The sequence below is a fragment of the Oncorhynchus clarkii genome, chromosome 9, assembly GCF_045791955.1.
Source record: "Oncorhynchus clarkii lewisi isolate Uvic-CL-2024 chromosome 9, UVic_Ocla_1.0, whole genome shotgun sequence".
NCBI lineage: Eukaryota > Metazoa > Chordata > Actinopteri > Salmoniformes > Salmonidae > Oncorhynchus > Oncorhynchus clarkii.
The window spans coordinates 9,617,544-9,638,276 of record NC_092155.1 but is presented as its reverse complement, the minus strand read 5'-3'; the positions used below and the strand labels follow the sequence as shown (position 1 = coordinate 9,638,276).

The following is a 20,733-nucleotide window of genomic DNA, read 5'->3' as shown; positions in this document are numbered from 1 at the left end:
GATTTGACCGTTTGATTGACTGAACACAAAGGTGTTGTACCCTGAAAACTAGAGCTGCAGCATGCATGCCCTCCGCCTAAGGGTCCTAGATGGACCTTCATTAGGCTTTAAACCCACTGTTAAGCGTTTGCCTGGCTACACATCCACATGGCTCTGGCCAACTGATGTTTCTTCTCCACGTTGAGCCTGGATTTGCCAATCTCCCCAACATTCTGATTGGTCATAGAAACCGAAGGGTTGGGTTAGAGCTGGACTACGTGATGACATCATTAACTTTGTTAACTCTGATTGGTTAGACTTGTTAGAGAAGATTAATTTGTTTTGTACAACGCCCCTCATTTTAAAGTCACACAAATGACAGTTTCAGACTGAATGTATGTAGCGATTGACAGAGCAGAGGAATTCAACTCAAGGTGAGTCGTTAGGCAAGCCTGACATGTGTCTTTATATCACACCAGGGTCTACTAAATCACAACGAGATCTACTTTTTTTCACCACGATAAACCGTTTCAATCTGTCTCTGACAGCATCAACCTCACTGACTTATTAAAGACAGAATCCACATTAGGCGAAACAGTGCCACTGTTCACCTCAGCGCCATTGTTAGCGTTTTTGTTTTGTTGACTAAATGTAAATGAGCAGCGTGGGAAAAACAAATTGCAGTACATCAGTGGATGGCTCATAATAAATAACTGGAACTGATTCCGCTCCAGCCATTACGAGTCCGTCCTCCCCAATTAAGGTGCCACCAACCTCCTGTGCAGAACATATTCTTCTGTTCTATCGAAGCGTGCAGTGATGTCAGAGGGAGAGAAAAAACTGTGTTCGTTGTTTGCTGTAAACTTCTTTGTTGGTATAATATCCCAAACAAAAGTGGCAGTTTCACCATTAAGGATTCCAGCTTTAAAGAATATAATTTATCACTATGTGCCACAGAAACTGCAGTGATTCAATAAGTTGTGTCCACTTAAGGACACTTAAAGACCTAAGGGTCAATTCAAGTCCCTCCCCAAAGAAAAATTGTTCTGCAATGTTGACAATACAGTAATGTGTGGAGACCAAAGTTTTTTTTTCAATTTCAATTTATTTTAGGAATAGGTCATTATTTAAGAACAGTGCAAAGGTGCCAATATATTTGGCCGCACCTGTATGATAACCACTGTTTGTCTAAGCGTGGTTATTGTTTCCCTTTACTAGGGGTCTATAGGCCGCCTTACACAGTAGTAAACTCCCATCCAGCTGGCGGCGCCTGTTGTGCATTTCTAGGCCCACCACCCACTAGAATAAAATGCATTTTCTAAAATTCCTTGACTAGAGCACGGAAGTAGGATTGGAGACGACTTGTTTTTATTTTCAACGTTCCCTGTGTGTAGTAAAGAAAGACCCACTGACAATACTAAATAGGCTACCCAACTCTCATTCGACTGACAATGACTAAACTACAGTTGTTGAGTGTGTTTCTAAATGAGCGCTTAACGGCGGCTGTTGTGGAGATTGTCGGGGCAGTTGAGAAAACGGTAGTGGAGTACCAGGAGGAGAATGATCGGCTACGGAGACTGCTGCGGATCACACCAGAGATACCACTAACGTTATCGAGAATAGGTACGTAACTATGAACATAGAAATAAGAATGAATAGAACGGGCTTGTAACTGATGCGGCTCATGCAATGGGGATGCATTTGTTGTAATGTCATTAGAGTTTATTCAACAAATCACAGCACAGATTGCTGGATATTCTTCCTGTTGTGCTCCTATGTGTACACTCGTAATGGCCGCCATCCAAACATTATAGCATAATTGACTTGAATAGGGACACCCGTTCTAATCATTCTTATACCTGTGGCTATGTAGCCTTTTAATCGTGACTCTCAGTAAGTGGAGTTCAGGAACATTAACACGCATCACTTGCGGTACGGTTTTGTAAGTCGAACGACCTTATCTTTCATATTATCGAGAAATACACGATGTTAAATCGATAACTTTTTATAGGGTTAATGTTTTCACAAAGCCATATCTCCATGAGGGAGTTATTGAACCGGGCAAAGACACTGCTCGGTCATTTTGTCGACAATGTAGGATGGTGCATCGTTCAGAAACATACAACATATTTTCCGTAAAAATAAATTTTTGCGTTTTCTAATTAGTTTTCATTGTGAAGGTAGCTTTTTTAAAAATCAAAATCAATCACATAATCTTACTAATTAGCCAACAACACATGCTTTAATTATGTCACTTATTTTGAGCCGACTTTGCTTGGGCACCTGGGTGAGATTAATCGAACCCCCTCATTGTTACAACGCGTGTTTACGGAAAAGAGACGGAAGGCAGAGGCTGCTGCCCAAACACTTAAGACACACCCTAATTCCCTCAGCCCTCAAATTAAGTGGACACTTCTGATGACGTTTCATGACGTCTGACGAGTATACGCTTACAGGGCGAGGGAGGAAGAAATTATTTAAAAAATCTATTAACAACAAATCAATACAGGAAGTACACGTGGGAATACAAGTGTGTGTGTGTGTGTGTGTGTGTGTGTGTATATATATATATATAAATAATATAAAAGGACAATTGGACTAGGGGGTCTAGGGGCGGGGGCAGGGGGGATACTATCACATTACACAAGGACCTTAATAAGGGACATACAGGCACTTACAATTCTAACAGCTTTTTTGTTAGTAGAGTATTTAATTGTCTTAAAATACAGTTCAATTTGTTTTTGTAGGGTAAGAGAATGTGTTTTGTTTGTAAATTTACATTTGTGAATATGAAATTTGTCCAAAAGAATAATGAAATGAATTACATAAAATTTGTTTCAGCTTATTTCTATCGTAGGTAAAATAATCCAAGCAGTACATCTCTCCACAATAGTGTAAACTCTTCATAAATCTGTTGAATTATAAATCTACTGATGTCTTGCAACAGTTTCCTTCAATGAATACAATGCCAAAAAAGATGCACAACTGTTTCTGGGTGGTCATTACAAAAGGAGCAATTTGAGTTGATGTTTTCCTTAAACGTCTTCATATAGTGGTTGGCAGGATAATATTTATGACATTTTTTAAAGGAAACTTCCTTAATTTTGTTCACAAGTAGGTATGTGTGTGGCAACATCCAAACTTTTTTCCCAACAGATATTATCAATAAATCCATTCCAATAAGGCAGGACATTAGATATACAACTTCCTGCTGAAACAAGGTTCGTATCGCTCTGTTGTTGACTGGACCAAAAGAGAAGCAAATCTTTCCTACTGATGAGTCAACAGGGTCAATAGAAGTTAGGCTCTGAGGGTCAGGTCTTGACACGTTCCTGAATAATAAAGCAACACCTGAGGGAATGGCATCTAAAACAATTGCAAAATCTTTAGGTGTTACAGGCACCTTGTAAAGTGATAAGAATTCCTTATAACTAAGTTTTTTTTAAAACACTGCATTTACAATTTGTCTCACCGAGAAATTATTTTTAAATGGACCACCCTTGGCCGGAAATTCGTCACTGGTTCATCCCGTGATGATTGTGTTTTCAGCCACAAGCATGTGGGTGCTTTATATGCGCTAGTCAATTGAGTGAATGTCTACTTATTAAATACAGAAATATTAATATACGCATACTGTATGATAGCTAGCAAATGAATTAGATAACTAGCTAGAACTTCTGAAGGAAAATGTGTATTTCTACAATTTCCAAAAGATAACCAAACAAAACATTGACTTTTTACGAGGTGTGTTTGTGCCGTCATGTGCATTAGTAGCACAATTTCAAACCAATTTGCATTCGTTTTTATTTACACTTGTACATTAACTTAAAAACAATGGAGAAGTTTTCGCTGACCGTTCTTAGCGGATGTACAATCGTCGCCAAATTGAATTATGGCGAGTTTCAGGCCCTGGAGTAAACATAATTGTACACACGCAAACTCGACTAAAAAAAGAGAACTAAGGGGCTTACGTTGCAAACTTCCCTTGCTTGGCTAATGATTTGGACCACCCGCCAAGATGGCGATGGGGATTCCCCCAAGGGCATAAGGCCCTTGGGATGATGGGTAAGTGGATAAGTTTATAAGTTTGAACTTGTTGTCACTGAAAAAAAATGCTGTCGGCTGAAATTGTTAAAACAGTGTAGAGGAAGTGTGTGCTTTGCATTCGTGAAATTATTTTGATGTCCTATGAAAGGAGTGGGATTTATGTCTCTAGATCTGTCCCGGAATTGTGAATCGATTCATGTTTAGATGTAGTGTTTGACTGTTTTGGCCATACTATATTTATTTCTTTATTCTGCTCCTTTGCACCCCAGTATCTCAACTTGCACATTCATCCTCTGCACATCCTACCATTCCAGTGTTTTAATTGCTATATTGTAATTACTTTGCCACCATGGCCTATTTATTTCCTTACATCTCTTATCCGACCTCATTTGCTCATACTGTATATAGATTTTCCTACTCTATTATTGATTGTATGTTTGTTTACTCCACGTGTAACTCTGTGTTGTTGTTTGTGTCGAACTGCTTTGCTTTATCTTGGCCAGGTCGCAGTTGCGAATGAGAACTTGTTCTCAACTTGCCTACCTGGTTAAATAAAGGTGTTCTCAACTGGCCTACCTGGTTAAATAAAGGTGTTCTCAACTGGCCTACCTGGTTAAATAAAGGTGTTCTCAACTGGCCTACCTGGTTAAATAAAGGTGTTCTCAACTGGCCTACCTGGTTAAATAAAGGTGAAATAAATCAATAAAAATATGTAAAGGGATGAATAAGAATATGTACATATAAATATATGGATGAGCGATGGCCATGCGACATAGGCAAGATGCAGTAGATGGTATAGAGTACAGTATATACATATGAGATGAGTAATTAAAGTGGTGATATTTAAAGTGACTAGTGATACCTTTTATTATGTCCATTAAAGTGGCCAGAGGTTTTAGTCTGTATGTTGGCAGCAGCCTCTCTCTGTTAGTGATTGCTGTTTAACAGTCTTGAGATAGAAGCTGTTTTTCAGTCTCTCGGTCCCTGCTTTGATGCACCTGCACTGACCTCGCCTTCTGGATGATAGCGGGGTGAACAGGAAGTGGCTCGCATGGTTGTTGTCCTTGATTATCTTTTTTGTATTTTGAGGCTTAAAATCAAAGCTAAGACGTTTTGTGATTGGGTTTGCAGTATGTATTTAGTTTGAGATGTAAGCTAGCAACTTTAAGACTGTTTCCTTTGGATGAACAAAACGGTTGCTTAGCAACCAGATACTGGCATGTTCTCTGGAGAGGAAAAAAAAGAAGTGAGTTCCAATATTTGCATAATCGTTGTGATTGGAGGATAGCTGTGAGGATTGTTGAATCAGGAATAAATACTATGTTCTCCTCGAGCTCATTAATGATAGAATGTTCATATTGGAAGATGGCAGAAAGGCCAGTCTTTTTGGAAAATGACATGGAGTACAGGGAGTGGAATGTTGGATAAATAAACTGGTACCTAGTCTCTGTCTAGAAGCTGGCCCTAGCTATCTGCTAGGCTGTATAGAATACAGTCTCTGTCTAGAAGCTGGCCCTAGCTATCTGCTAGGCTGTATAGATCATAGATATCTTGAATTCATCTGTTTGATTCAAATTTCTGCTCCTTCCCTCCAGACTCCCTGCAGATCTCTGTCTCTGAAGAGGAGGTTCCTCCTGAGCAGCAGCACTGTGAGCAGGAGTGGAGCCCCAGTCGGGGGCAGGAGGACCCAGAGACCACACAGATTAAAGAGAAACAGGAGGAAGTCAGGACCAGTCAGGAGGAAGAGCAGCTTCAAGGTCTGGAGCCTGATATCATAGAGTTCGATTTCACTCCTTCAGGTGTGAAAAGTGAATGTGATCAGGAGGACCCACTTTGGTCCTTGACTCTTCCCCAAACCCAGACTGTGAAGGGCAGAGAGAGAGACTCTAAACCAGTAGATCGCAAACCTTTTGTCACTGTGAACCACCTAAAGTGTCTTGACATTCCCTGTGATCCTCCAGATAATCAGAACATTGCCTGCAGCCACAGCTCTGCTGTAAGTAGAAACCCAGTAGGACTTGACAGCAGCCCACCATTGGATCTGAACCCACCAATGGGGGAAACCTGCACATGGCCCTTTTGTGGGAAGACCTTCAAACAAAAAGGACATCTGTCCAGGCACATGAGGATTCACACAGGAGAGAAACCATTTAGCTGTGGTGACTGTGGGAAAAGCTTCAGTCAGAAGGGGACCCTAACCATGCATAAACTGACTCACACAGGAGAGAAACCGTTTAGATGTTTTTTTTGCAGTAAAAGCTTCAGCCAGAAAGGGGACCTAATGAGACACATACTGACTCACACGGGAGAGAAACCATTTAGCTGTGGTGACTGCGGTAAAGGCTTCATTCGCAAGGAGCACCTAACTGCACATTTACAGACTCACACAGGAGAAGTGTCGGTCTCAAGCAGAACCTAACCATGCAGAAACTGATATAGATCTGAAACTGTCTAAACCGTTTAGCTGTGGTGACTGTGGGAAAAGCTTCGGTGTCAAGGGGAACCTAACTGTTGACATAGAGACACAGGATGATACACTTCTATTTGTGGTGACTGTGGGAAAGGCTTCAATCATAAGATGGACCTAAGGAGGCATAAACTGACTTACAGTGAATTTGGAAAGTATTCAGACCCCTTGACTTTTTCCACATTTTCTTACATTACAACCTTATTCTAGATTTGATTAAATAAAAAAATGCCCTCAGCAATCTACACACAATACCCCATATTGACAGTGAAAACTGTTTTTTATCATTTTTTTCACATATTTTAAAAATATTTTTAAATAACTTATTTACATAAAGTATTCAGACCCTTTGCTATATGATTATAAAATTGAGTTTGGGTGCATCCTTTTTCCAATGATCATCCTTGATGTTTCTGCAACTTGATTGGAGTCCACCTTTGGAAAATTCAGTTGACAAGACATGTTCTGTCAGCTGATGAGGAATATGCAAGGATGTGGACACCTCGTAGGAAAGGAGGATCATTCACACTGAGGGTTTCAGATAAAGGTATATTTAAAAGCACGTTGTGTTTTTCAACATTTTATGTGAATAAAGTTTGATTTGATTCAATTGATGATGTAATGATTAAACAGTGAATGGTAGGAAGCTCACAGGTCTGCTGTTCTGTCTGATGTTTTCACGTTATTAAAAACAGGAATTCCTGGGCCTTTTGATTTAGAATGTCTCCCAGCTGATGAGAGAGTGGTTATTGATACATGGAAAAAATATTTACTTTCCAGAATATATCTTCCTTCCATCGGTCCAAAAGTATTTCTCATCCATTTTGACCTAATGCTGCTTATTCATGATATTGTTTTGAATCTTTTGGGAAGTAATGATTTATAATCGACACCTCGTAAGTACACTTTGTAGAAGTGCAAACTCGGTTTTAAGTATACTACAGTGTTTTTCAGTCCCAACTCAATAAAATTATTTGTAAAATCTCCTTATTACTGCATTCTTTAGTTTAGCGCCCAATTTTTCAGTTTTTGATTTGTTAAAAAAGTTTGAAATATCCAATAAATGTCGTTCCACTTCATGATTGTGTCCCACTTGTTGTTGATTCTTCACAAAAAAATACAGTATACATACACAAGATATACATATCTTTATGTTTGAAGCCTGAAATGTGGCAAAAGGTCGCAAAGTTCAAGGGGGCCGAATACTTTCGCAAGGCACTGTACATATAAGATTAATAATGCAGGGTATGTAAACATTATATTAAGTAGCATTGTTTAAAGTGGCTAGTGATATATTTTACATCAATTTCCATCAATTCCCATTATTAAAGTGGCTGGAGTTGAGTCAGTGTGTTGGCAGCAGCCACTCAATGTTAGTGGTGGCTGTTTAACAGTCTGATGGCCTTGAGATAGAAGCTGTTTTTCAGTCTCTCGGTCCCTGCTTTGATGCACCTGTACTGACCTCGCCTTCTGGATGATAGCGGGGTGAACAGGCAGTGGCTCGGGTGGTTGTTGTCCTTGTTGATCTTTATGGCATTCCTGTGACATCGGGTGGTGTAGGTGTCCTGGAGGGCAGGTAGTTTGCCCCCGGTGATGCGTTGTGTAGACCTCACTACCCTCTGGAGAGCCTTACGATTGTGGGCGGAGCAGTTGCCATATCAGGCGGTGATACAGCCCGACAGGATGCTCTCGATTGTGCATCTGTAGAAGTTTGTGAGTGCTTTTGGTGACAAGCCAAATTTCCTGAGGTTGAAGAGGCGCTGCTGCGCCTTCTTCACGATGCTGTCTGTGTGGGTGGACCAATTCAGTTTGTCTGTGATGTGTACGCCGAGGAACTTAAAACTTACTACCCTCTCCACTACTGTCCCATTGATGTGGATAGGGGGGTGCTCCCTCTGCTGTTTCCTGAAGTCCACAATCATCTCCTTAGTTTTGTTGACGTTGAGTGTGAGGTTATTTTCCTGACACCACACTCCGAGGGCCCTCACCTTCTCCCTGTAGGCCGTCTCGTCGTTGTTGGTAATCAAGCCTACCACTGTAGTGTCGTCCGCAAACTTGATGATTGAGTTGGAGGCGTGCATGGCCACGTAGTCGTGGGTAAACAGGGAGTACAGGAGGGTACTAATGGTGTTAAATGCCGAGCTGTAGTCGATGAACAGCATTCTCACATAGGTATTCCTCTTGTCCAGCGGGGTTAGGGCAGTGTGCAGTGTGGTTGAGATTGCATTGTCTGTGGACCTATTTGGGGCGGTAAGCAAATTGGAGTGGGTCTAGGGTGTCAGGTAGGGTGGAGGTGTTATGGTCCTTGACTAGTCTCTCAAAGCACTTCATGATGACGGAAGTACAGGGCGGTAGCCGTTTGGCTAAGTTACCTTAGCTTTCTTGGGAACAGGAACAATGGTGGCCCTCTTGAAGCATGTGGGAACAGCAGACTGGGATAAGGATTGATTGAATATGTCCGTAAACACACCAGCCAGCTGGTCTGCGCATGCTCTGAGGGCGTGGCTGGGGATGCCGTCTGGGCCTGCAGCCTTGCGAGGGTTAACACGTTTAAATGTTTTACTCACATCGGCTGCAGTGAAGGAGAGTCCGCATGTTTTGGTTGCGGGCCGTGTCAGTGGCACTGTATTGTCCTCAAAGCGGGCAAAAAAGTTGTTTAGTCTGTCTGGGAGCAAGACATCCTGGTCCGTGACGGGGCTGGTTTTCTTTTTGTAATCCGTGATTGACTGTAGACCCTACCACATACCTCTTGTGTCTGAGCCGTTGAATTGCGACTCTACTTTGTCTCTATACTGACGCTTAGCTTGTTTGATTGCCTTGCGGAGGGAATAGCTACACTGTTTGTATTCGGTCATGTTTCCGGTCACCTTTCCCTGGTTAAAAGCAGTGGTTTGCGCATTCAGTTTCACGCGAATGCTGCCATCAATCCACGGTTTCTGGTTTGGGAATGTTTTAATCGTTGCTATGGGAACGACAGACAAAATTAGAAAAAAAAATCCAGAAAATCACATTGTAGGATTTTTAATGAATTTATTTGCAAATTATGGTGGAAAATAAGTATTTGGTCACCTACAAACAAGCAAAATTTCTGGCTCTCACAGACCTGTAACTTCTTCTTTAAGAGGCTCCTCTGTCCTCCACTCGTTACCTGTATTAATGGCACCTGTTTGAACTTGTTATCAGTATAAAATACACATGTCCACAACCTCAAACAGTCACACTCCAAACTCCACTATGGCCAAGACCAAAGAGCTGTCAAAGGACACCAGAAACAAAATTGTAGAGCTGCACCAGGCTGGGAAGACTGGATCTGCAATAGGTAAGCAGCTTGGTTTGAAGAAATCAACTGTGGGAGCAATTATTAGGAAATGGAAGACATACAAGACCACTGATAATCTCCCTCAATCTGGGGCTCCACGCAAGATCTCACCCCGTGGGGTCAAAATGATCACAAGCAAAAACGGTGAGCAAAAATCCCAGAACCACACGGGGGGACCTAGTGAATGACCTGCAGAGAGCTGGGACCAAAGTAACAAAGCCTACAATGCAAGGAAGGGCATTGAAGATGAAACGTGGCTGGGTCTTTCAGCATGACAATGATCCCAAACACACCGCCCGGGCAACGAAGGAGTGGCTTCTGGAGTGACTTAGCCAGTCTCCAGATCTCAACCCCATAGAAAATCTTTGGAGGGAGTTGAAAGTCCGTGTTGCCCAGCAAGAGCCCCAAAACATCACTGCTCTAGAGGAGATCTGCATGGAGGAATGGGCCAAAATACCAGCAACAGTGTGTGAAAACCTTGTGAAGACTTACAGAAAACGTTTGACCTCTGTCATTGCCAACAAAGGGTATATAACAAAGTATTGAGATAAACTTTTGTTATTGACCAAATACTTATTTTCCACCATAATTTGCAAATAAATTCATTAAAAATCCTACAATGTGATTTACTTTTTTTCCTCATTTTGTCTGTCATAGTTGAAGTGTACCTATGATGAAAATTACAGGCCTCTCTCATCTTTTTAAGTGGGAGAACTTGCACAATTGGTGGCTGACTGAATACTTTTTTGCCCCACTGTATATATATATATACATATATTGCGCTTGTCTTTTTCTAGTAGCACTGACTTTGCTGATAACTTCTGTCTTGAGGAAATAACACTGAAACATGCATGAGAGCACCAGCTGTTCTGGAAAACTGTGTGATCACGCTCTCCGCAGCCGATGTGAGCAAGACCTTTAAACAGGTCAACATTCACAAGGCTGCTGGGCCAGACAGATTACCAGGACGTGTACTCAGAGCATGTGCGGACCAACTGGCAAGTGTCTTCACTGACATTTTCAACCTCTCCCTGACCAAGTCTGTAATAACTACATGTTTCAAGCAGACCAGCATAGTCCCTGTGCCCAAGAATGCAAATGTAACTTGACTAAATGACTACCACACCGTAGCACTCACGTCGGTAGCCATGACAGTGCTTTGAGAGGCTGGTCGTGGCTCACATCAAAACCATCATCGTGGAAACCCTTGACCCACTCCATTTCACATACTGCCCCAACAGATCCACAGATGACGCAATCTCAATCACACTCCACACTGCCCTTTCCCACCTGGACAAAAGGAACACCTATGTGAGAATGCTGTTCATTGACTACAGCTCAGCGTTCAACACCATAGTGCCCACAAAGCTCATCACTAAGCTAAGGACCTTGGGACTAAACACCTACCTCTGCAACTGGATCCTGGACTTCCTGACGGGCCGCCCCCACGTGGTAAGGGTAGTGAACAACACATCTGCCACGCTGATCCTCAACACCGGGGCCCCTCAGGGGTGCGTGCTCAGTCCCCTCCTGTACTCCCTGTTCACCCATGACTGCATGGCCAAGCACGACTCCAACACCATCATTAAGTTTTCTGATGAAACAACAGTCTCTGACCTCCCTCAATGTGAGCAAGAAATAGGAGATGATCGTGGACTACAGGAAAGGAGGGCCGAACAGGCATCATTAACATCGACGGGGCTGTAGTGGAGCGGGTCGAGAGTTTCAAGTTCCTTGGTGTCCACGTCACACACCAAGACAGTTGTGAAGAGGGCACAAGAACACCTTTTCCCCCTCAGGAGACTGAAAAGATTCCCAGATCCTTACTTTTTATTTTTTACTTTAGTTTATTTTATTTAGTAAATATTTTCGTAACTCTATTTCTTCAACTGTAAGGTCTACTACACCTGTTGTATTCAGCATTTCACTGTAAGGTCCACTACACCTGTTGTATTCAGCATTTCACTGTAAGGTCTACTACACCTGTTGTATTCAGCATTTCCCTGTGAGGTCTACTACACCTGTTGTATTCATAATTTCACTGTAAGGTCTACTACACCTGTTGTATTCAGCATTTCACTGTGAGGTCTACTACACCTGTTGTATTCAGCATTTCACTGTAAGGTCTACTACACCTGTTGTATTCAGCATTTCACTGTAAGGTCTACTACACCTGTTGTATTCATAATTTCACTGTAAGGTCTACTACACCTGTTGTATTCAGCATTTCACTGTAAGGTCTACTACACCTGTTGTATTCAGCATTTCACTGTGAGGTCTACTACACCTGTTGTATTCAGCATTTCACTGTGAGGTCTACTACACCTGTTGTATTCAGCATTTCACTGTGAGGTCTACTACACCTGTTGTATTCAGCATTTCACTGTGAGGTCTACTACACCTGTTGTATTCAGCATTTCACTGTAAGGTCTACTACACCTGTTGTATTCAGCATTTCACTGTAAGGTCTACTACACCTGTTGTATTCAGCATTTCACTGTGAGGTCTACTACACCTGTTGTATTCAGCATTTCACTGTGAGGTCTACTACACCTGTTGTATTCAGCATTTCACTGTGAGGTCTACTACACCTGTTGTATTCAGCATTTCACTGGGAGGTCTACTACACCTGTTGTATTCAGCATTTCACTGTGAGGTCTACTACACCTGTTGTATTCAGCATTTCACTGTAAGGTCTACTACACCTGTTGTATTCAGCATTTCACTGTGAGGTCTACTACACCTGTTGTATTCAGCATTTCACTGTAAGGTCTACTACACCTGTTGTATTCAGCATTTCACTGTAAGGTCTACTACACCTGTTGTATTCAGCATTTCACTGTAAGGTCTACTACACCTATTGTATTCAGCATTTTACTGTGAGTTCTACACCTGTTGTATTCAGCATTTCACTGTAAGGTCTACTACACCTATTGTATTCAGCATTTTACTGTGAGTTCTACACCTGTTGTATTCAGCATTTCACTGTGAGGTCTACTACACCTGTTGTATTCAGCATTTCACTGTGAGTTCTACACCTGTTGTATTCAGCATTTCACTGTAAGGTCTACTACACCTATTGTATTCAGCATTTTACTGTGAGGTCTACTACACCTGTTGTATTCAGCATTTCACTGTGAGTTCTACACCTGTTGTATTCAGCATTTCACTGTAAGGTCTACTACACCTATTGTATTCAGCATTTCACTGTGAGGTCTACTACACCTGTTGTATTCAGCATTTCACTGTAAGGTCTACTACACCTGTTGTATTCAGCATTTTACTGTGAGGTCTACTACACCTGTTGTATTCAGCATTTCACTAAGGTCTACTACACCTGTTGTATTCAGCATTTCACTGTAAGGTCTACTACACCTGTTGTATTCAGCATTTCACTGTGAGGTCTACTACACCTGTTGTATTCAGCATTTCACTGTGAGGTCTACTACACCTGTTGTATTCAGCATTTCACTGTGAGGTCTACTACACCTGTTGTATTCAGCATTTCACTGTGAGGTCTACTACACCTATTGTATTCAGCATTTCACTGTGAGGTCTACTACACCTGTTGTATTCAGCATTTCACTGTGAGGTCTACTACACCTGTTGTATTCAGCATTTCACTGTGAGGTCTACTACACCTGTTGTATTCAGCATTTCACTAAGGTCTACTACACCTGTTGTATTCAGCATTTCACTGTAAGGTCTACTACACCTGTTGTATTCAGCATTTCACTGTGAGGTCTACTACACCTGTTGTATTCAGCATTTCACTGTAAGGTCTACTACCCCTGTTGTATTCAGCATTTCACTGTGAGGTCTACTACACCTGTTGTATTCAGCGCATGTGAGAAATACAATTGTATTTTATTTGATATGTGGTTGTCTCACCTAGCTATCTTTAGATGAATGAACTTACTGTAAGTCGCTTTGGATAAAACTGTCTGCCAAATGACTAAAAGGTCAATGTAAATAAAAAATATTTTTAAAATATTATTGATTTTATTTCACCTTTATTTAACCAGGTAGGCCAGTTGAGAACACCTTTATTTAACCAGGTAGGCTAGTTGAGAACAAGTTCTCATTTACAACTGCGACCTGGCTAAGATAAAGCAACGCAGTTCGACACATACAACAACACAGAGTTACATATGGAATAAACAAACATACAGACAATAATACAGTAGAAAAGTGTATATACAGTGTGTGCAGATGAGGTAAGATTAAGGGAGGTAAAGGCAATAAATAGGCCATAGTGGCAAAGTAATTACAATATAGCAATTAAAACACTGGAGTGATAGATGTGCAAAAGATGAATGTGCAAGTTGAGATACTGGGGTGCAAAGGAGCAAGATAAATAAATAAATACAGTATGGGGATGAGGTAGTTAGATGGGCTATTTACAGATGGGCTATGTACAGGTGCAGTGATCTGTGAGCTGCTCTGACAGCTGATGCTTAAAGCTAGTGAGGGAGATATGAGTCTCCAGCTTCAGTGATTTTTGCAGTTTGTTTCAGTCATTGGCAGCAGAGAACTAGAAGGAAAGGCTGATGTAATGATTAAACAGTACAGAGTATTGGAGGAAACGCACTGGTCTGCTGTTCAAAGTCCGTTGATGTTCTCACATCATTAGAAAATAAATTCCTCTGTTTTGTCATTTCTGTCATGCTGATGAGAAAATGTTTGGACTGATGTGATTGATACATCAAATACAATTTCAGAAAAGGTCTCCTTGCTCTTGTCCTAGAGTATGTTTCATCAGATTTCATGATATTTATTTAATATTGTATAATGTTATAAAGTCGACTCCTGATGATCCTAAACCAGTTTCTACTGGTTTGTAGGCTGCCCCAATCCAGCTGGCGGCGCTATTGTTCTTTTCCGTGTTCGCTACAACCAAGGAGAACATTTTTAAAAGTATTATTTGACTAGAACACGGAAATAGGATTGGAGAAGACTTGGTTTTGATTTTGCATTCCTTGTGTGAAGTAAAGAAAGACATACTGACTGAACTAAGTTGGGTAACGTTACCCAACTCCCATTTGACTGAAAATGTCTAAACTACAGTTGTTTCGTGTGTTTTTAAATGAGCGTTTAACGGCGGCTGCTGTGGAGATTTTCGGTGCAGTTGAGAAAACGGTAGTGGAGTACCAGGAGGAGAATGATCGGCTACGGAGACTGCTGCGGAGGACACCGGAGATACAACTATGTAGAATAGGTTCGTATTTAGATACTGATAGCTAGCTATAGTTATACTTTATTTATAAACTGTTTGGCTAAAGTGAGTCACTGTGAATCAATTTGAAAGAACAGTTAGCTAAGCTATTTAATGTAAGATCCACCCGTGCATCATTTAAAAGTTGTGTGTCACGAAAAACGTATTGAAATAGCATATAACTGGTTGGCTTCGTCATTCTGACGCCGACGCAATTTCACTGGAGATATTAAATCTTTCTTTTGATCAGCTGAGGGTTAATGGTCAAAGGCCATTTCCAAGTTAAAGGACCCATGACCACCAACATGTGAAATTCATAGAAGCATGTCAAATGTTTATATATTAATAAAGGCATAGACACATGTTTTAACATTTTTTAGGAATAAGCAAAGGCTTTGATTTCTGGTTAAAAATAAATAAATGGAAAAGTGGTCTTAAACATCTACCAGGCAAATATATAAGAAATACCTCAAAACACAATAATACTGAAGTTAAGACCACTAAGGAAGGCCAACTCATTTCAACATTTATTTTTCATTTTGCAGAAATGATTTGCCTAATGTGAGTTTTTAAGAGCATAACCTAGTGTCTTGTTATTGTTACAAAAACCCCACATACAGTTAGCTCCAATAGTATTGGGACAGTAACACATTTTCGTTGTTGTTTTGGCTCAGTTTTGACCACATTAATACCACATGTAAGTGAATTTGATTAATACACATCGAAGTGAATTTGTCCCAATACTTTTGTTCCCTTTAACCTCATGGTATCATTTCAAGTGCTGGAGTACAGAGCCAAAACAAACAAAAAAACATTGTCACTGTCCCAATACTTTTGGAGCTCGGTGGATCTTTAAGATAGTTTTCTAATTTCTCTCCCTCATGAGGAAGGTTAATGAACGTTTACAGAAGTAAGAACTATATTTGGACCTACCAATTAATTATTGTGTTTGTTTATGATTTATGAAGTGCTTAAAAGTGTCATTCTGTTACGGAATCCATAATATTTCCATGCATTTCTGTGTAGTACAAGATCAGGGACCCATGATGTCATTCAGTGACTGTCATTCTGTTATCAGGTGTTAATCCACTTCAGGGTCAACTTAAATATACACTGAACAAAAACATAAATTCGCAAACTGCAACAATTTCAAAGATTTTACAGAGTAACAATTCATATAAGGAAATCAGTCAACTGAAATAAACTCATTAGGCCCTAATCTATGGATTTTCAGAGATGTGCATCTGTTGGTCACAGATACCTTTTTAAAAATGGTAGGGGTGTGGATCAGAAAACCAGTCAGTATCTGGTGTGGCCACCAATTTGCCTCATGCAGCGTGACACATCTACTTTGTATAGCGTTGATCAGGCTGTTGATTGTGGCCTGTGGAATGTTGTCCCACTCCTCTTCAGTGTAGTTTTTTTTTTTTTTTACTCGAGGTGTAATATCATAGCTGACATCCCGTTCTTTCTGCAGACATCTTTGAATCTTGACTCAGTTTTTAGAAAACTTGGGTCACATAAAAAACACACAGAGATTTGACCGTCATTCTGCACTGTTCTTCCAGTAAAATATGTTTTTGTAAAATGTTCAGTGGACATTTTTAAAAGTAGTCCTTGTGCAAAGAGTTTGTTTAACTTTGGAATTAATCGTTTTTTGTTTGGCATACATTTAAAAAAATAAAACTCTGCGTCTCAGCTCTATCTTAAAAAAACAATTGATTCTTGATTGTGATACGTTTTTTTTGGAAACCTAAAAACTGAACTTCAGAATCGTCCAAAAATAACCAAACAAATGATTCAAGCCAATGCTTGTTTTTGATCCCACTCTTTGTTTCCATTCGCTCAGGGAGTGTTATAGTTCAGGTCAATGTGCAACACTTAAACACCTCTAAGGGAATCTGTGGTAAAACAGCATCGGTGTATATTATTTTGGGTTGCTATGACAGTTGAGTTCCTAAGGTTTCCAAAACCGTATTGAACACAACGGTTATTAAGGGTTAGACAGAGTGTCAGGACTTTTGTACACATTAGCCACAGTGAGTTCCATAGTAGGAATGAGAACCTAAGTCTTACATGGGTTGTGTTAAGAAGAGCATATACCTAGCTGGACTCAAGCATGTCTCCAGGCTGTGTAGATCATAGACATCCATGCCAATAAAGCCATTTGATATTTAAAATCATAGAGATCTAAAATTCACCTGTATGATTAGTGTTAAATTTAATTACGTGGTACATAAATAATGTCTGCTCCTCCTCTTATTCCCTCCAGACTTCCTGCAGCTCTCTGTCTCTGAAGAGGAGGTTCCCCCTGAGCAGCAGCACTGTGAGCAGGAGTGGAGCCCCAGTCTGGGACAGAAGGACCCAGAGACCAAACAGATTAAAGAGGAACAGGAGGAAGTCAGGACCAGTCAGGAGGAAGAGCAGCTTCAAGGGGTGGAGCCTAATATCATAGAGTTCCAATTTACTCCTTCCTGCGTGAAAAGTGAATGTGATCCGGAGGACCCACTTTGGTCCTTAACTCTTCCCCAAACCCAGACTGTGGAGAACAGAGAGAGTGACTCTAAACCAGTGGATCTCAAACCTTTTGTCACTGTGACCCACATTAAGGGTCTCAACATTCCCTGTGACCCTCCAGATAATCAAAACAATGCCTCCAGACACAGTTCAGCTGTAAGCAGCGACACAGTAGGACTTGACTGCAGTCCACCATTGGATCCCAGTCCACCATTGGATCCCAGTCCACCATTGGATCCCAGCCCACCTTTGGATCCCAGCCCACCATTAGATCCCAGCCCATCATTGGATCCCAGCCCACCATTGGATCCCAGTCCACCATTGGATCCCAGCCCGCCTTTGGATCCCAGCCCACCATTGGATCCCAGTGCACCATTGGATCCCAGTCCACCATTGGATCCCAGCCCACCATTGGATCCCAGCCCACCATTGGATCCCAGTCCACAATTGGATCCCAGTCCACCATTGGATCCCAGTCCACCATTGGATCCCAGTCCACCATTGGATCCCAGTCCACCATTGGATCCCAGTCCACCATTGGATCCCAGCCCACCATTGGATCCCAGCCCACCATTGGATCCCAGTCCACCATTGGATCCCAGTCCACCATTGGATCCCAGTCCACCATTGGATCCCAGTCCACCATTGGATCCCAGCCCACCATTGGATCCCAGCCCACCATTGGATCCCAGCCCACCATTGGATCCCAGTCCACCATTGGTTCCCAGTCCACCATTGGAGAAACACTGTTCCAAACTCAGCACCACGTCTATAAAAACTCACCACTGCCGTGACTGTGGTAAAACGTTTGCTCTGAAAGCTGACCTGCAGAGACATATGACTCTCACCAGGAAGAGACTCAGTGAATGCCGCTTCTGCAAGAAACGCTACAACTCCACCTGTAAACTGAAGGCCCATGTCCGACTCTGCCACGTAGAGAAACTCTGCACCTGTTCCATTTGTAGCAAGTTCTTTAAACTCAAAAAAGATCTTTCCAGGCACATGAGGACTCACGCTGGAGAGAAATATTTTAGCTGTGGTGATTGTGGGAAAGGCTTCAGTCTCAAGAAGACCCTAAACAGACATAAACTGATTCACACAGGAGAGAAACAATTTAGCTGTGGCGACTGTGGGAAAAGCTTCAGTCAGAAGGGGAACCTAATTGAACATATACGGACTCACACAGGAGAGAAACCTTTTAGCTGTGGCGACTGTGGGAAAAGCTTCAGTCGCAAGCACACTCTAACCGAACATATACGGACTCACACAGGAGAGAAACCGTTTAGTTGTGGAGACTGTGGGAAAAGATTCAGACACAAGAAGACCCTAAACAATCATACACTGACTCACACAGGAGAGAAACCATTTAGTTGTGGCGACTGTGGGAAAAGTTTCAGTGTGAAGAGTAATCTGTTTATGCATGTTAAAAACATCCACAAAGCAAGAAAACTATTGGGGCATTCACGTGCACATCCGAAGTGGAAAACTTCCCAATAAGGAAGTTGCAATTCAAATGCTTTTATGATCTAAATGTTGACGGTGTGTGTGGGGCAATGGAGAGAAACAAAATGGTGCAGTTTGAGGCCATGTGACGGAGAGTGATGCGGGCCCTGGAGATGGGAGTGTGCGCAGGTGGGTCTGGGCAGGGGTGATGTTGTGGATGTTTGTGTGATGTTCTGTATTGTGTGTAAGAAAAAAAACAAGGAAGGAAGTCGCAAGTGTGACATGATTGTGTTCTAGTGCTTTTTGAAGTCGGAACAATTCTTCGACCATTAAGATTTTAGCAAGTTAGATAAGCTAGCCAATGTTGCTAACAATACATTTAGCTAGCTAGCTTGAAGGTGCAGTCTGGGGTCTTGAAGGGATACTTCGGGATTTAGGCTTTTAGGATTTAGGCCTTCAGGGTTTTATTTTACAAATTGTATGTCTCTGCATCCAGTATGAAGGAAGTTGGAGGTAGTTTTGCGAGCCAATGCTAAATAGTGTTAGCACAATAACTGGAAGTCTATAGTATCTACTAGCATGCTAGCAGTTGCCATAAACTTAGTCATTGCGGTAACACTAGTTAGCAACTTCCTTTAAACTGCATGCCTAGACATGAAAATGGCATCTATGAGTTAATCTGATTCAGGGGAAGTAGATAAAGGGCTTCATTGCCAAAATCCTTAAGTATCCCTTTAAGCATTTACATGTTTTAAAAAAAAATCATATTGTACAAATTCTTTGTAACATCCTAGAAATTGCAAACAATTTGTTTCATATCAAACGAAATGGATGACGTAATACACAATTGTGCACACTTTTCGGGGACCCCTTTTTGGTTCATGAGCACTACTTTTAAAACGACTTTCTGAAAAAATACAAAAGCTCTGGAGCATCACTTTAACATTGCGAATATGGTCAAGTTAGCTACATTATGTAGCTACATTATCCACCTTGACAAGGGTTAAGACATCAAAGAGATTCTGCATCACAGAGGAACAGTTACCAAAGGCTAGGAAGTGGAATGGACAAAAGAACAGCACCACGAGGATCTAAAGATAACCAAGGTGTCAAGAAACAGATTTGGCGTCATCTTTTGATTGAAAAGTTGAGAAGTCAGTGGTGAAGCGTCACAAACTCGGCAACGGGATAACAACGTCTTCTCAGTTTCCCACGTGTAATTACGACTTGGAGGGAGGGTCGTTCAAGTGAATCTTCACAGTCTGAACTCCCAACTCCAATAAAGCCAACAGCACATGAAGGCCCAATTTTGATCTCGGAATGGATAAGAATTGGGCTGCCCATGTAAATAAACACTGCCAAAGTCTGTTGGTGTGTTCAGGTTATTATATGTAACTCAGTTGGTAGAGCATGGTGCTTGCAACGCCAGGGTTGTGGGTTTGAAACCGACGGGGGAGCAGTAGGAGACATTCTGCATAAGAGCATCTGCTAAATGACTCAAATGTAAACAGGACTTCCTGGTTGTTTGTTTTGTAAAGTCCCTCAGGTGATGAGGATGGTAAGATTGGTGTTATTGATACATTAAAACATGTTTATACTTTTAACAGAAAATGTCTCCTTCAATTTGTCCAAGAGTATTTATCAACCATTTTTACCTAATGCTGCTCATTAACCTCTATGGGATCGGTGTCCAGCTAATGATCCATCATTTATGACATTCCTGGGAGTGTGTAAACTTACATCTTT

At 41.4% G+C, this 20,733-nt stretch overlaps 1 protein-coding gene across 1 annotated transcript; it reads left to right on the top strand.

The window, feature by feature from the left end:
- The first annotated feature begins 1,341 nt into the window (after positions 1 to 1,341).
- Positions 1,342 to 19,103, top strand: LOC139415823 (uncharacterized). The gene is made up of 6 exons (XM_071163950.1): positions 1,342 to 1,602; positions 5,622 to 5,890; positions 13,708 to 13,717; positions 14,860 to 15,030; positions 17,300 to 17,782; positions 18,287 to 19,103. Exons 1-6 carry the CDS (start codon positions 1,431 to 1,433, stop codon positions 19,039 to 19,041), a joined length of 1,860 nt encoding a protein of 619 aa, XP_071020051.1. The 5' UTR covers positions 1,342 to 1,430; the 3' UTR covers positions 19,042 to 19,103.
- Positions 19,104 to 20,733: the final 1,630 nt, after the last annotated feature.

Coding starts and splice junctions, on each gene's coding strand:
- LOC139415823 (XM_071163950.1), top strand. CDS start 1,431: ATGACTAAACTACAGTTGTTGAGTGTGTTTCTAAATGAGCGCTTAACG. Junction 15,031..17,299: donor GATACAACTATGTAGAATAG/GTTCGTATTTAG, acceptor TATTCCCTCCAG/ACTTCCTGCAGCTCTCTGTC. Junction 17,783..18,286: donor TCCCAGTCCACCATTGGATC/CCAGCCCACCTT, acceptor CACCATTGGAGA/AACACTGTTCCAAACTCAGC.